Genomic DNA, 17,630 nt, shown 5'->3' on the forward strand with positions numbered 1-17,630 from the left:
GAGGAAAGAAAGCCTACAAGCCCAACGAATTTCACAAAATGTACGTTTATTTATGCATTGAAAAATAGTCCTGCACTGCTCACCCCCCATAGCACCAGGTAACCGTAGGAAACTCAACATGTAGTTTGAAGCATAGACCCACTAGATGGAAATAACTAGCAAATTGTAAGGAGGCAAGAGATACAGACAGTGATGATATTGAAGTACAGTGATAAGGCAACAGAAGACCATCCAGGCCACCTCAGTCCAAGTTTGTTAATTTCAGTCACCTTCCCTTCTTTCCAAAGACCATGGATTTCTCAGTTGAAGATAGAAGTAGTAATTTCATACATTAAAAGTTAAGCAATTTTAGAGTATCTGATTTCTGACAGAATTACCATTGATGCAGCCAAGTTTTAGGCAATTAATTTTCTTCGCCATGGGGCTTAGAAGGTGCATGGTTCTGAAATGTTAGGAGTTCATGGCATGACCATTCAAAATGTTGTTACTGAAACTTGATTCCTTGAGCCAAAGGTAAATCCTTGCTGTAGTTGATTGTACTGGAAGAGAAACAAGTATTTAGAGACCAGACTTGATCACTGAGACAGATTATGCAGCCCACTTCCCAAGTACATTGCTTCTGACCACTGTTACATGGATAAGAAAGACTTCTGGGAGTGGTTTGTCTGTTCAAAGACATGAGCTGTCTTTAGTTCAGTTTTCAGAATAGTAACCATGTACAGGGAAAGACCACGTTCCCTGTGCTCTCTTCCTTGGTAGATCAAAGTATAATCCCGTATTTCATCTCTTAAGAACAAAATGTCCATATAGGAAAATCAAAGTGTGATTTCTCACATTCATGTGTCTTCACATGGTAACCAAGTTAGCAAAGGAAAATGCCAGGGAGGGAATGGGAAAGATAACTGCTAGAGGCTAACCATCATCAGACTCATTGAAAGATACCCAACACTTCAATAAATTACTCACTCATTGGCAATAATGGCCCCCTCTCCGTGGGTGCCACTTCAAATATTTTCCGAAAATTTTCAGTAATCTAATTTTTAGCTTGGTTTAAGATCAGGCAAGAGGGGAAACAAAAAATAAATAAATTATGAAACAGATAAACCATGCTTAAAGAATGAACTCTTTTTCCAGCTCTTACAAACTGCCCTATTCTGTAAAAAGAGGTTTTCCTTTTGAGGAACAGTGAGTAAAGGTAGGTCTTCAAAGAAATCATCTTCTGTTAGGAACACAGATGTAAATTCTTACATGATGAAAAAGAAAAACTACACTTTTACATGTTTATCTCACATTTAGTGTAATAACCTCCTGTAGTCACAGATTTATATGTTTTGGACTTTAGCAATTCTATCTGTAATTTACATTTATATGGAATTAAAAATATCTGTCTTACCACGTTGACCGTCTCATATAAAGTTTCCATGAATCACTTCCAGATTCTCTTCCCCCACCAGTGTGCTTTTCACCACCTGTAGGAGAAAGGTTATAAATGAAAATGGGAAAATTTTCTGGAGCATGGAAATCTGGACTAACTCCAGGAGGTGAGACATTTGTAAAAACTCTTGGGGTAAACTATTCCCTCTCCCTTGTTCTAAACCTGAAATAATTACCAGAACACCACTACGTACAGCTCCCACAGCTAGCTCTCTCCCTGTTCTCAATCCAAAAACCATCTGTCCAAAGTTGAAAGTCTCACCATGCTGGCACCAGAGAATGCTGTTTTAAACATATTTTAACATGAGACAACTGTACAAGAATGTGCTAGTTCTTATACTGTTTAAATGATCAGATAAATATTTCTTCTTTCCTATCCCATTTTCTTTTGCATATAAAAAAGGCAAAAATCTTGTGAGACTCTCACAAAAGTACTTTATGCTGTAGTTTTTGTAAACACATGAAAACATATACAACAAACATGTTCAAGATTGCTTTAACTAAAATTCCTTTTTAAACAGCTTTCCACTCAGACATATTTCTAAACAAGTTCAGAACATAGTTCTGAGTTATATTACCTTGATGGAGGAACCAAAATGATACCAGTCTTTGATTTTTAAGTATTCCATATATTTTTAAAAGATGAAACCCAACTACCACTAGTCATTTTTCTGTTTTCTGCTACAGCAGTGTAATTCAAAATTAACTTTGTTCATTTCTTCAGATTTAGTCATTTAAATGGACTGATTAAAGTCTCGAAAAATAAGATGAGATCTAAGATACACTAACTTCACAGTAACGATGCTTTATTTTTACTTCCACCTGACGCTTTTCTTTGCATGAAAAGCTAATGCAGTCATTAGTTAAAAAATCCACTCAGCACTAAAAAAGAAACCTTAAGAATAATACCAACTCTGCAGAAATGGTCCCAGAGAATTTCATTGTTTAAAGGGAAAAAAAAAAACATACTGTGCAAGTAACATACCAAAAGCACCACCAATCTCTGCCCCACTGGTTGGGATATTGACATTCACAATGCCACAGTCAGATCCCTTTGGCCTATGAAAAGAGATAGGACACAATTACTGCTCAGGATCAGGAAAGGCTCCTTCCCTAAAATGAGGGCTGTAAAATGTTCAACTAGCAGTATGTATAGATATGAAAAGACACAAAATATGGCAATCTTATATCTTAAGAATGTAGAAAAATAATTTTAATTATACCCAAGCCATCGGAAAATCCTTCCCAAATCCTTGGTAAAGATGCTGCTGGAGAGACCTTGTTTTACTTCATTATTCCATGCAAAAGCCTCCTCTTCCTCCTGGAAAGAAGCATGTCAGTAGTTAAACCACACCTTTTAAAAGGAAAGCAGTTAAAAAGAAGCTCTGTCAGGAAAACTCCAATATGCTACAACCAGAATGCAAATACACTAAGTACCACTTGGCAAATACACATGCAGCAAGTCAGAGAGAGAATATTCCCCCTGACTGCACAGAAAAACAACCTATTCTAGAGCAGGCAGACATGAGCAACAAAGATCTACTCCTGTACAGACTCTCATCTTAACAGCAGTGTTCTTCACAGAAAATATATAAATACAGCTACACAGTGAGGTAAGCTATTACAGTCCATGTCCCACAGTACAGAACTATGGTTAGTGCTTCTTGAACTGTCAGCACAATTGCATGAACATGACACATATCAGAAATTGCTCTCCTGAAATCCCTGACCCCTGACACCAGACTATTTTCACATTGCTATTTTACCTTAAATTTCAGCACATACAGTATGGGAGCAAATGTCTCAGTGTGCACAATGGGTGCATTATGTGGAAGGCCAGTCACAATGGTTGGTTCAACGTAGTTTCCAGGGCGATTTATAACCTTCAAAATGTATAAAAGAAGAAACAATTGACTAACTTCAGCCAAACCAGTATCCTGCTTAGTACCATTGCAGGAAGGGAATCGTTCATAGTTTGGTTACTACAGCTGTACCTATCAATCAGAAATTGAAGGTCAGATCATCTGAGCAGATAACTTGAATTTTACTCTTGCTTACATGTTTAATATATAGAGGCATTACTTAGTCTACTAAACAGGTAACCAAATCTCAAAGTCTACCAGCTGACAAAAAAAAAGTTCCTTTCTCCTACTTGTAAGCTGATGAGAATTTTAAAGGCACTGGGAATAAAGATGCCTGTAAAAACAAGATTTCTCAGATCATTACGTCCAGGAGAATTAAGCATCACATATGATGAAGACGAGGAAGTGACTTTTTAAATCTCTAACATTTCTTGAAGTTTGATATTGTGAATCCAGGCACAGAACAGTAGTTTTTCTTTATTATGTGTTTGTTAGGCACTATTTACATTGCTGTCTGTATTTTCATTACGTGACTGAAGAGTAAAGCAAGGAATGGACAAAGGCTCATTGCCATTTCTTGGAGAAGTTCTAAGTAGAGCTATCTTTACCCTAAGCACAGGATTGCAATTTGGACATTCTTTGACTGATTAACATAACATTCTGTAATGGATGACATGACAAACCGAAATGCAATCTTGGCCTAAGCTACCATGTTACTGTATTTTTTTCCTAGAAAACTAACTGTAACAGGGCAAATAAAAGTAAGTCACCTTTCCACCACAGACCACAGAGCCACCTTGTTGTTTTGCTTGTTCTACTGCATCAAGAAACATTTTCACTGCTTCTTTGGTATGAAGAGGCCCATACAGAGTGTCAGCTAAAAAAAAAAAAAAGGACAGACACACAAGATTCTTTCAGGACAACTTTTTATAACATCCTTTATCACAACATTTTGAAAGTAACTATTTAACCTGTCCAAGATGAACAGTAACAGTAGTAGCTGGATTCTCCATCTCCCTTTCGGGGTTCGTATTCCAAATAAAACTAGCTATATCCATTCCCTGGTAAACTGCTAAAATTAGGTATCTTTGATCTATAATCACCTTGGAATTTAAATGAAAAAATGTATCAGAAATGTGTCTCCTAAAGCCATGAGTTGGAAACAGCTACTTACAATCCCATGGATCACCAATGCGGACCTGGGCATAGGCCTTCGCAAGCTTTTCCACGACCACATCATGGATGCTTTCATGGAGGAACTAAAAACAAAACATGGTAAGAAGGCTGAAAGACAATGAAGGCTATGCCACTAAGCCTGATGTAATGATGAAGGAAGTGCAAAAGTATTGCTCACATTCAGCAAATACCGTATTTAAAACTAAACACAAGAGCAAAGCCTTAGAGCAGCAGCATCACCATGAAAGCAAATCATGAAGATTTAAAAGAATCAAAGAAAAAAAATACATTTTAATTTAACCCCATTACAGATAAATAATAACCACATATTTTGTGAACTCTTCAGCTAAGCATTTTAGTACAAACACTCAAGTGATTTTTATTGTTGTAATTTGAGGAATCACCACCCCTCCTATCTGCACAAGGTTAAACCACATCTTTCTTTACAAAAATTTACCGAATCAACCCAATTCTGGAAAAAATTACACAAACACATGTGATACATTTACATTTGCTCAAAGTGATTGGTAAAAAAATCAAAGAAGGAAAAAACATGCAAGCAACACATGCACCCTTGCACTGCTGAAATTTAAACTCCACAAACCATAATTTGAAGCAGGCACGCACAAATGAGTTCTTGCAATGCAACAGAAGAGAAATACAGGAATTATTATGAGTTTTATTTTTGAAAGTTTTAGGACCATGTAAGAAATAAATGCAAAAAACTCTCTGGAACTAGAATTGTAGTAACAAACTATAATTCATCTGCCAGACAAACTGCCATCATATTTTCCTATCATATTGATTTTAGTCAGAATAAAAATGTCTAACAAATACTGTTTGTTGTTCTCTACAATATTAGTAATTGATAGGCATTTTCTGAACTAATTTGGAATTAATTTTAAAGTCATAGCTACCCAAACAAGTTCATACACTGTTACTTACCAGTCTCCTGGCAGTTGTGCACCTCTGACCCGCTGTTCCCACAGCAGCAAACAGAGCAGACGGGATGACAAGGTTCAGATCTGCATCTTCAAACACTTAAAAGTTAAAAACATCACTGTGTTACTTAAATAAACAGACAAGTTGCAAACTGGTGTTTATGTGCTGAAGGTTCTCTAAACTCACAAAACCTAAAACACTAAACAGAACATAATAAACTCTGATAGGCTGCTCAGGAAGCATTAGGAATAGCAGCACTAGCATAGTACACTAAGATAAGCAAAAACACCTCAAAACTCCCATTGCACCTGGAATTAGACACATGGAATTGGACATAAACACAGCTTCGAACCTAAGAGTTTGAACTAAAGAGCCTATCACGATAAAGTTTGCAAAGAAGCTCAGCTTCATTTTAATCCAAAAAATTACAAGCAATTTCTTGCCACTTCTTCATGAGAAGAAGTCTAGTTGCATAAAAAAACAATGGTAAAGTATATCTTGATAGCATGAAAAAAAAAAAGTAGCTGAAAGGCACAGGTACACATGAGTGTAAAATACAAATGAGCTGAACAAATTTGTGTGGCTAGAAGACATGAGAATGTTATATCAAAGCCTGTATGTATAAGCCTCAGAAGACCCCCAAAATATCATTCAGCTTAACCAGTCCCACAGAATTCTCTAAGTGTCCAAAACTATTATTAAATCTGGAACAAAGTCCAAGCAAGCAATTTTCATGTAATCATTCAAAGTCAACTTCAGAAAAAGCAGGACTTTTATATGAAAAAGAAAACATTTCTCTAACTACAAAGCAAGTTTATGCTACTCTGTGCCAAACAGCAGAGGCAAGAAAAAAAAAAAGACACTGATTATACCAGATTTTCAAAAGCACTTAATATTCTAGATAGGCAACATTTGTTCAATTCACAGCAAAGGTGAAAAAGAAGGTTGTAACACAGCCTTCTTAGAATAGCAGCTTAGGTATTTAGTTTGTTTATATTTTCTTTCTGTCACATCGCTCAGTTTTATAGAACTTTATGTCATATTTATCTGGGAATTAGAACATGCCCTTAACTACATAAACCTGTAAAACAGGCTATTGAAATGAATACCTACATGCGTTACTTTCAAGTAAAATACTATCTTAGGTGTCATATATATGTCTACATATATACGTAGATGTACCTATATTCTAAAATGCTAAAAATGTCACGTTCAGAGTAGATCTAAATTTCATTAGAAGCATTGTCCACATCCCATTACTAATGCCTACTGCTTCACCTATTCCATTCTTCAATTCAAAAGTAATAACGTTAATTTGAATTCTCATTTTTATCTGAAAGCACTACCCCTCAACAACACAGAAGACAGAAAGAAAAAAAAAAACAACACATTCCACTACGGACTTTTTAAACCCCCAGTGTTTAAAAAAAAAAAAAAAAATTATGAACATTTATATACTAACTTTCAAATAACATCTATGGGACTATATTTCTACATTGCATATTACCAATAATGGCATTGTTTCCTCCCAGTTCCAGCAGACTTCGGCCTAATAAAAACACACAAAAATTACATCAATTGCACATGTGTTTATTGCGCATTTCAGCAAAATCATCTCTAATTAAAGCTACGTTTCATTATATGTATTTTTCTGGATAGACAGTGTAGTCAACTAATTGCACTAGTTAAAGTAGAAAAATATACTGTAGAAAAATATACATCTATCACATAATGTGAAGAAAGATACCTGGAGAACAGCTAGAGCAGAAAAAAAAGAAAAGGTTTTTAAAAAAAATAGGTAAAAATAGCACTGGAAAGGAAAAGAAGAAAGCAAAACAAACTGCAGGATAAATAGTATGAGGCAGATGGAGAAGAGGAGGAGTTACTATTCAGACCAAAATGTATAAACGAAGAAAATAACACTTAAGCAGACTTGTTTATTTCTCTGGCAACTGTTTTATCTCAAACCTGAGAGAAAGAATCACAGTCTACTTCTGGGTGAACCTTTGCAACATGTTCTGAATTTTTTTGACACTAACAAACTTCAAATATGCAAAATAAGAAAGTCCTGTTCACAATGCTTTCTGTTTATAACTAAAAAGTTAGAATCCCGCAGTCATGGACTCACAGCTATGCATCTCTGAATATCTAAAACAAATCTGGTACCTCAAAGGTCCTAATTTTTCTTCCATATTTATAAGGAGTAGAAGGCAAAGGGGTATTTTTCCATGAATGGAGTTGCCAGAAGACCATAGGCCCCATCTGTTCATTTATAAATCTCCATACAATACAGCTATAGAAACCTCCAAATTAACTGCAGGACCATAGATTTGTGAACATCTTGGGGAAAAAATCCTGAACTGTGACTGAACTAAATGAAAGATGTAGTAGCTAGTTCTGAGCCATTTCCTCATCCTACTTCCATCAAGCTGAAAAAAAGGTAACAAAGGAGGTAAGTGAAGTAAGTTGTAATTTTAAAATACTATGGGGCTGCCCTATCTTTTGCAACTATGGAAACAAAAGAAGAAAAGACCCCTGACACTCACCAAATCTCTCCTGAACCATAAGCGCTACTTGTTTGCCCACTTTTGTGCTGCCAGTGAAGGACAACAGGTCCATTCTCTCGTCTCTTGCCATTGCTGTCCTGCACAACAAGACATACATTTATTCGAAGAGCAAACAGCTAGAAAAGATGCTCACACCTTTCATGTACACCAAACATAATTAAGTGACTGAGCAGACATCAGGCAAGCTTCTCATTCAGGAAAGAGGAACAACTGCTTCCCTCCCCCGTTTCACGCCAAACCATACGTTCATTGCCTGTATTCATTTCGCAATTCAGTCCAAGCTACACAGTGAGACCAGTTCCCATTGTTGTGTTACCTAAGAAGATAAGCACACCCATGATTTTTCATGGTTACCATATATTTTGTTTTCACCTATCCTCCTGAAACTCTCAAGTATGTATTTGTATTAGGAATTTCCACATTGTAATAATCACATGGAACACTTTTATCCATTTTGCATTTATATGCAAGTGCACAGTCCCTACGTGAGCATGGCAAATGGGGAAGTATTCTCCTCTACAAGTGATCTGAAAGGCTAATGGGCTAAAAAGTGAAAAAAGTATATGATTAGTGGAATTTTATATTGTACTTGCCTGTACAGGCAACTCCTGGAGATCAGATTAATTTTAAAACCAGGAATCCCTCCATATAATATTCTTTGTCCTCTATCCATATTCGCAAAACACAAGAAATGTTACCTACCCAATGTCTGCTCCACCACAGACCAGAGAACAAATTGCTCCAGGTATTTTGTTATCCTCCAAGACTTTGGCAATTATTCTAGAATCAAAGATGCAAAAATTTCAGAGATTTCTGACAGGTGCATATAAAAGGCAATGAGCCATTAAAACTATCTGACCATGCACATGAAGAAGAATATCAGATTTAAAAAAAAAAAGTCTTGCCGTTAATAAGTTTTTAAAAAACCCACACACTTCTCCATTCAAGGACCTTGGTGTTACAGTCACTGCTCAGGCAGAAGTAAGACTCAAAATTATATTCCATATGTATCCACACAACTGGCACAGAGAAACATTAGATCATGTGTAAAAACTTTGGCCATATAGTCTTTCACCATTAGAAAGAGACATTTATATAACTTAATGAAGTTACTTAAAATACTTACAGGTAGCTTGCGGCAGTGTTCTGAGGCCCATTTTAAAGCTACAAGACATCCTAGTTAGTTATTTTAAAGGGAACCTTTGATATTTAGCATATAAAAATAAATCTTACTTGTAGCTTGCAATAGATAAGTAATTAAAATGCTAATACAGTAAAACAATGTAGCAATAAACCTAGAGTAAGTACCACTATGACATTACATTTCAGAATTCTCCTCGTCAGGAACGAGTTTTGAACCCTGGAAAGGTATGTTGTGATGTTAGTAGTTTTGGATAATAAGGACTGTGTGAACACATCCAGAGATACGTCTTCTCAGCCAGACAGAATTTGCCAAAAACAAACAAAAAACAAAAATACTGCTGATGTGGGGCTGAGACTCCCAAATAAACAGACTATTCTGAAACATGAGTGTGTGATTATGGGTAGGTGAATTTCATGAGCAATTCATCTTTTACAGAGAAGCAAGCCACAGAGCTTCCTTTTTCAGCTGAAGCACAGAACTGGTCCCAGGAAAAAACTGGCAATGGTACAGGTAACATGCTATATATACTGTATACTGTTACATTTTATGTAACAAGGGGAAAGCATTTCTCACCACTGAGCACTGTCTCAGACAAAAAAAAAAAAAAAAGTTATTTAAAAAGTTAGACAGAAAGCAAAGAAACCAGAACTCACTTTGTAACAGCAACGCTAATGAGGGATGTTGTAGGAGCACCTTTCCTGAAAGGGGAAAAAAATAATTATTTAAATATGCAGTTTCATGGTATGTCAAATACAGCAAACTTAGACTGGTTATCAGATATATGTTAAGACAATTAATGTGTTTCCGTCCACAGCTGAGCATTCAGACCTTCTGCTAAGCTCAGCGTGAACAAGAGCTACGTCAGATATTAGAGTGAAGCAGTTAAATAGAAGTGAAGCTGGAGTGGAGAAAGAAAGTAAAGTCACTTATCTAAATTCTTAATTTGAGCTGTATCAATTCTGAAAATATATATATATTTTTTTGTTAGTATCAGTGTTGCAAGACCTAAACCTTGTTTCTTCACTAACTTGCCACCTGGCTGAGCCCTGTGCAGGTCTGGATCTCAACATTTCATAAAGAAGTTACCAAGGTTATCAGCAAAGAATTTTTTTTTGACTACAAGTGAACCTTAAAAATAAAAATAAATTAAGCCTACATAAATTGGAATCAAATACACAGATACAAGTGACATCCGATAACAAACACATGCCTGAGATAATAGCTCTGCAGTTTGAAAATACTGTTAGTACATTGGAGAGCTGTATCTTACCAGAGGCAAGCGTTTCCACAGATCATTGCAATTGCACTGTTCCACCCATAAACTGCAACGGGGAAATTGAAGGCCGTGATGATTCCCACTAAGCCAACAGGATTCCACTGCTCTATAAGAGCATGGCCAGGTCCTGAAGGCAAAGACATAACATACCGCAATTTGCAACCACTGAATGTTTTTCAGAAAGGAAATCACAAAGCCCTGTGAACAAGGGACTTTGCAGCACTCCTCTGTTCACCAGAGCGTTAACTTGTGGATAGCTGTATTACAAGCTCGAATCAGCTTACTGGAACAAGATTAACTAGACTGTGAAAAAAAACTAGTAACGTGGCAGCATGAACTTTTGCTATTTTAACTCTTCAGTGTAACAGAATGCTGATTGCTTATTAATTAGTAACTAACAAAAGGCCTCTTAGATCTAAGTACACTGACAAACTTTTTACATACCTTCCTCTAGCACCTTCACTACAGAGATGGCTAAGAGAATCTAATGCTTCACAGAGCAGAGGAAAAATCTCTTGCCTCACTTGATACAAGCCATAGGACAGATACTTCTGGCAGTGGTGTTACTGCCTAACAGCACATCTGTTCCTAGACAATGTGCTCCATAAATAACTCACAGCACAGAGATTTTGTTGACGTATGTCACTATATATTTAGGATATTACAACACCACCCCTTCAGTAATACCAAAAAAAAAAAAAAAAGAAGAAAATTGCACACATACTTACTTTCTGAAGGCAAAATAGGTCCACCAATCATTCGGGACAAACCAACAGCATAATCACAGACATCAACATACTCCTGTACTTCCCCAACACCCTCAACATAAATCTTTCCCATTTCCAATGAGACCTGAAAACATTAAGTACAAGACAATTCTTTTTTTTTTTTATTCATATTCATTTCCAATACATTTTGTCTCCTACTATTATCAGGTTTATCTGTACACCAAGTAAGATTCAATGCAGATTTTTTCACTAGAAGAGATTCACATATTCCTAAGATATTCACGGCTTAAAGAAAAAACACAACAGACAACCAGATTAAGAGTCACATTCCCATACAATAGGAGGAAATTAATAGAGGAGATTAATCAGCAGAAGAAATGAATATATTTAAAGAAGTATCCAACAGCAATGAGAATCATAGCTTTGGATCAAAGAACATTTTTTCAGGTCATTTGCATACACTCTGGATCAGGTGTGAAATAAATCGGAAAGGACGGACTTCTCTGCTCCAGAAAAAAAAAATAGTCATTTAGATTTTTTCTTAAGAAAACTACTCATAGCATCTCAAATTGAGTTTGAGAGATCCAATTTTCAAACATTGCTGAAAATAACTGCTCATTTTTAGTCTTTTAGTGACCCAGGTGAGGTGTTTAGTATCAAGGTTTTTTTTCCCTTTTCTTCAGAAGTCAGTCCTAAGCTACAGCCTTCTATTCTATTAAAAGCATGTATGCATACACAGCAGACATATTGTTTGCCAATGAGAGTAAGTTGATATTTGAAGATATTTTCCTCCATAAGTAAGGAAATTCACTTACCTAGGAACTGGAAAGTTACCCATTTACTCCTACTTAATTTTGCAGTGATGCTATGATATCTACAGGTAACTTTATGCAAATATCACCCACCACTTTAGGCTGAGGATTGTACTTTTAAAAAGCTGTTAAGCAAGAAGTCAGGTTCAATGATTTTATCCTCCATGCAAAGATTAAAATAAAACTGACTAAGCACATTTCTAGGTACAGCTATGATGCCTGTGGTTCCAAAGCCTTGCTAGGCTACTCTGCTCACAGGAAAACCGCGTACCTGATTTCTGCTTCATCCTAAAGAAAGGGGAGACATTTGACAAGGGAGAGACCACAAGATTTTATGTAACACATTATTTATTGGGCACAAACCATTTAGAATCTGAGCATCATACTCAGCAAACAGGATGCCTGGCCACCTCAAGACAGAAGGAAAAAACCCTGTAGACTGCTATTGAGAGGCACCAGATGTATTCACTAAGAAACAAATTGGTGAGCATGTGAAAGTATTAGAAATACATCTGAACAATTGGCAAGTACATTCTGAGGGTAGGCTGGAAAGTTTCAATTGAATATGTAAAGGTGAGTTGCCATACTGTTCCCTTTTACGTATGCCAGTTTCATAATCTACAGCCAAGAGAAGTCTGAATACCTGAACACCTACCACACAGCTTTCACCCCAAGCTTCATCCCCTATCCTGGAAGAGCTGAATGGGCTCATTATCTGTTCAGGAAAACTACAAACAGACAACAAGGTTTCTCTGAGGTACATACAAACTGCTGTCTGTCCGCACACTGGGAAGCTATAATGTTTTTGAATACAAATGTGCGTCTGTACCACAGAAACTATCACAGGGAGCCAGCATCTACGGAACTAGCAGAGCAAAGTTTTGTAGGTTAACAGTATGGGCTTGACTACATGTGGAGTTATTCAAGGATAGCTGTTTCTGAATAGCAGCACATACTGGCAAGCCTTGTAAAAGGAAAGTGGCAAGCTCCCCACTTGTCCCCTTTTCTTCCCTAGCAACTAGTGAGTGTTTTAAAGGAATGGTCCTTCAACCTTTACATCCTACACAGCACTGCAAGAAGATCTCATTAAGATCATCTCACCTTCTGAAGCCTTATACCTCCACATGTCAATTCTCAAAACCCTGCAGAACACCAGAAAAGGGCTCAAGGTTAAAAGCTCTGTGTTAGAGAAAGATCTTTTTCAGGATATCTTGAGTATATGATGGTGCTCTATCTGGCAGGTCAAGTGGGAAAACAGCATGGTAGCAGTTGTAACTCTTCCTAGCCAGCTTACAGGATCAGAACAAATTACACTTGCTTCTCCCACAAGAAATACCATTTTCAGTGTAGGATGTCATAACGCTATAATACTTTTTTTTTTTTAAATCTAAAGTTCTTTACGCAAGTTAACAGAACCAACAGCACTTTAACGGTTATTAAGGTTAGTATTGCAGAGTAGTACATTAAAACAAGAGCAAAACAGTTTTGACCTTTTTTTTCCCCCTCTAAAGTCAAGCTGCTTCTTAAAACACCTTACCAAGCTTCCTAGAACTTTGATTTTTTGTCTCAGGGCATCACCGATCTGTCGTACTATTTCTCCACGCTTAGGTGCAGGGATCTAGTCAAAACAAAAGAAAACATAAGAATGCATTTGAGATAGAACATCTGTGACTTCTGCTGCATACATTATGCTCATTTGCTACCCCAGTAGCAAGAGATCACTGGTTGCTGTAATTCTTCTTCATCTTCTCATAATTATGCAGTCATTTTTATCTGCTTTACAATAAACTCCTACCTTGCAGAGACTAGTAACACTGCACACATTTATGCCTGTTCAAAACTTCAATTCCACTGAATACTGACAGAAGCAGGCAGATTTCTAGTTCTTAGTTCTAATACTTGCGTTCAGCTACACCACTCACAAGGCCCCAGAAGAATCAGCTGGACCTCAAGAAACAAGCATTTTTTTTAAAGCATTCTTAAAAGTTTCTGAGCTTCTGCAGTGTACTTAATACATTTTCAAACTTTCTTTTCAATATAACAATGGCTATCGACACTTATTTTGTTAGCAGATGCTGAGACAGATAGAAGCTTCAATCCTAGAAAAATTAAACCCACATAACAAATATTAATATATTTTTAAGATGTGGTACCAGTATGTTAAATAATAATCAATGGCTAGGATCAATAATAAGCCATTTTCCTAAAACAACATTTACAGGATTAAAATCTGCTAAAGAGCAGGTAGCTGGAAAGAGAAGAGAAGAATTCATAAATGAAGCAAGCATACATCTTCACAGTCAAAATCTTTTGGATGAGCTCATTAAAACCAACAAAATTCACAAACTAAAAACAAACAGCTTTAAGATGAGATTTTAAAGCATTAGACCTGTTGATTCTTTCTTGTGTTAGACCTCTTTCAGATTATCTCCAAAGACATTATGAGCAGGCATCCACTCACTAACATATTCACAAACTGTAACAAAAGAACATGTTTTAACATATCCTGAGACAGCTGTTGAATTTGCCTTAAACTTTGTTCTCTTCAGGTCAGGCAGCCTACTTTGCTGGATCAAGTACAGAATGAATGCCTGATATCTTACAAAATTCAGTTGTATCAAAGAAATGCCAGGTATCTGTAGAAGCAAGCCTTGTATGGCCAGCAAGAGAATGGATGATGCCTGGAAATAGCTTGTACAGGGACATTGAGAACTACAGCTTCCTAAGGAGAAAGAGCTTAGCTGTTGTCTGATACAGCAACATAACACTAAAGCTTTGGAGTAACATAGCTCTTCTGTGAAATATCAAGATTCGACTGGTGGTCAAAAAAGTACAGTCAAAACTATTAGACTTCCTTACCCCTTGAAAGCAAGATTATCACCAGGAGTTAGATATCCAAATATTCTGCGAAACTCTCACAGGAGAAAGCATGCTGCAACATGAAGTTAAATATGCCCGGAGTGATAATGTGCTTGCTTACAAGGTTTCTGAACTTCAGCAGACCTGCTGGCGATGGCTTACAGGCACAAACCTGTGTAAAGGTGCCAGGTTTTTCAGAACAAACATTTTGCAAACTCAATGTCCTCATCTTTGTACCTTAATGTAATGAATGCAAGTTGTCTGGCTTTGTTTCTTGGTCCTCGCTACAGATTTTTGCTTCAATGCAACATATAGAACATGAATGTGTTTTTACACCTCCAACCAACAGGGCAACTTAATGGTCTTTAAATGCCAGAGATACACTATAAAAGATAAACACTATAAAAGATAATTCTGTTAACTTACATCAGCCCAGACTTTCCATGCCTCTTTAGCCTTCTTTACTGTTTCTTCATAGTCCTCCAAGCTAGCCTACATGAAGAAGCATGTCAAAGAAAAAGTTAGTGATACATCCCCCCAAAAATGCACAGAAAAGATTGAGCCCCCAACTCAAGCACTGGATATTTCTAGTGGATAATGCTGCACTAAAAAATACCACTTTCTCAGGAAATTTATATCCTGTCACAGTTTGATTCCCAAATGGCACACTGAGCTGTTTCAAGTTGCTGTCAAAGAAAAGCAACCTAGATAAAAACATGTACTGCCTAACAAAAAGATCTTAAGCCGAAATTTTCTTTCAGATGGTAAAGGATGCTCCACAAATAGTACTTATAATGGAAGCATTCATGATACATTCACGTACCATATTTTATCTTAGATACTACTTCTATGAAAGATATTAATTGAAGACCATGGGGACTGCCCTATTCCTCCAGCCTCACGGGATACCAAGAGCTAAAGGAACCCTCCTATGTAAAATAGTAGGTTAGCACCACCGCACTACTCTCACACCACAATTTTTCACACGTTTACCATGCAAATGCCACACACCTTCTGTTCTCCACCCCCCAGCTTAAGACTACACCTCTCACTGCCACACAGCTCCACTGGGAGGATGCAACCCACCCCCATCCCGCAACTCCCTCCAAGGCAAATGGAAGCGGGGGGAGAGCCCCCTCTCCTCCCAGCAGGGCTTGCAGGACAGCGAAGCGCAAAAAGGCCAGCAGCCAGCAGCTCGGCAGAGGAAGGGGCCGGTTCATGGCAGGCGGGCAGGCAGGCTGGGGGCGAGCCCCTCAGCCCACGACCCTGGGGAGGTTTGCGAGCATGCAGCCGGCCAGGAGCGGGGCTGGCCTACCTGTCTGACGCTGGCGATGGGCTCGTTGTTGGCGGGGCAGTAGGTCGTCACCACCTAGAGCGGAGCGCAGGACGGGCGGTCACCGGCACGGCCGCGGGCACGGCACCGCCGCCTCCCCCCTTCTCCTCCCTCCACGCCCGCTCCCCCCGGCCCCGAGCGCCGCCGCACCTGCCCGCTGCCTCCCCAGCGCCCGTTGTAGACGCCCGGGTTCTCCTCCTGCAGGCCCAGCTCCCGCAGCCAGCCGTACCGCGGCTGGCTCACCAGCAGGGTAGACATGGCGGCCGCCGCCCGCAGCGGGAGCAGCGGCAGGGAGACCGCAGCGTGGCGCAAGCCCAGCATCGCCGCCGCAATGGGGCCCCGGCCCGCCCCGCCTCTGGGCCGCCCCTCCGGCTCCCGACGACTATTGGCGGGGACCGGTGGCGCCCCCCGGCACCACCCGTGCCCTCTGCCGGCCCCCGGCCTGCCCCCGGCCCGCCACGGCCTGCCCGGGGAGCTGGAGCACTCGGCCCGGCCCGCGGGGCTCTTCTGGGAGCTGTTTGATTCAGTTGTTTTCAAGTGAAAAGCATATTTGGATGATGTAAACAAATATACACTACTATAAAGTAGTCTGGCACAGTTCAAAATCAGTACATGTCATTGTCTGCACTGCATACAAGATCAAATTTTCACTCAGAAACTGGATTTGGATACTATAAAACTTGTAGCAAACAGTCAGTAGTCCGTTCACCTCTGAAGGGAATATACAAAGAATCCTGAACAAAGCAGCTTGAAAGGGAAATCGGTATATCTGAAAGATAAAACTCTTCTCCAGTAGAGTTTTCTTCTTCTCTTCTCTTACATCTGTCCGGAGAAGGAGCATAGCCAAGAGAACAGCAGTACCTGCTCTCTTCGGCTGCCTTGACATCGTTCTTTTAAAAACTTGACCTCCAGGAACTATCCTATGGATGGTACAGTAGATCAGTCCCCAGAGCTGTTTGTTCATTGTCTTGCCTGCAGAGCCTATTGAGAGGCTCTGGCTGGAGCTGCAACAACACTATCCACTCTTTTCACATGGCCCACCAAAACCTGACAGATAAGTTTCAGTTTCATACCTGACCTGGAGTGAGTTTGTTTTGATCCAGTGACCCAGAGGTGTAAAGCATCCCTTGAGCTGTTCTGTCTCCTGATGGCTGTTAGTCATAGAGCAAAGCTTCTTCTCAGAAGGTTGATTTAGCATAGATCAAATACATAGATGAAATGGGTTCCAACTGTCTGAACAGCATGAAGCACCTGGTGAAGCTAGAACTTCAGCAGCCTCATGTGCCACAGGGAAGAACAGGCTTTTGAAAGAGTACCTGATTCCTTTAATTGAGAGGCCTTTGTGGCCATAACTGTCCTTGCATATTGTTCACCCAGCACGATAAATCACCAACAGAACAGAAGCCCTCAGCTTTGTGTTTGAAGTTGGCAAGAAGCCTTGTGGAAACCACAAACTCTGGTTTTGCTACTGAAACTTCCCAGAGATGACCCTCACAA

General features: G+C 38.8%; 1 protein-coding gene across 1 annotated transcript; it reads right to left on the reverse strand.

The window, feature by feature from the left end:
- Positions 1-29: 29 nt before the first annotated feature.
- Positions 30-16,484, reverse strand: ALDH7A1 (aldehyde dehydrogenase 7 family member A1). Its single transcript, XM_048049924.1, has 18 exons — positions 16,284-16,484; positions 16,116-16,169; positions 15,227-15,292; positions 13,479-13,559; positions 11,130-11,253; positions 10,396-10,528; positions 9,779-9,823; positions 8,684-8,761; positions 7,961-8,058; positions 6,922-6,963; positions 5,418-5,512; positions 4,471-4,555; positions 4,067-4,173; positions 3,201-3,317; positions 2,658-2,755; positions 2,420-2,493; positions 1,394-1,469; positions 30-539 (listed from the first exon to the last, which is right to left on the reverse strand). Exons 1-18 carry the CDS (start codon positions 16,452-16,454, stop codon positions 485-487), a joined length of 1,599 nt encoding a protein of 532 aa, XP_047905881.1. The 5' UTR covers positions 16,455-16,484; the 3' UTR covers positions 30-484.
- Positions 16,485-17,630: the final 1,146 nt, after the last annotated feature.

The sequence above is a fragment of the Anser cygnoides genome, chromosome Z, assembly GCF_040182565.1.
Source record: "Anser cygnoides isolate HZ-2024a breed goose chromosome Z, Taihu_goose_T2T_genome, whole genome shotgun sequence".
NCBI lineage: Eukaryota > Metazoa > Chordata > Aves > Anseriformes > Anatidae > Anser > Anser cygnoides.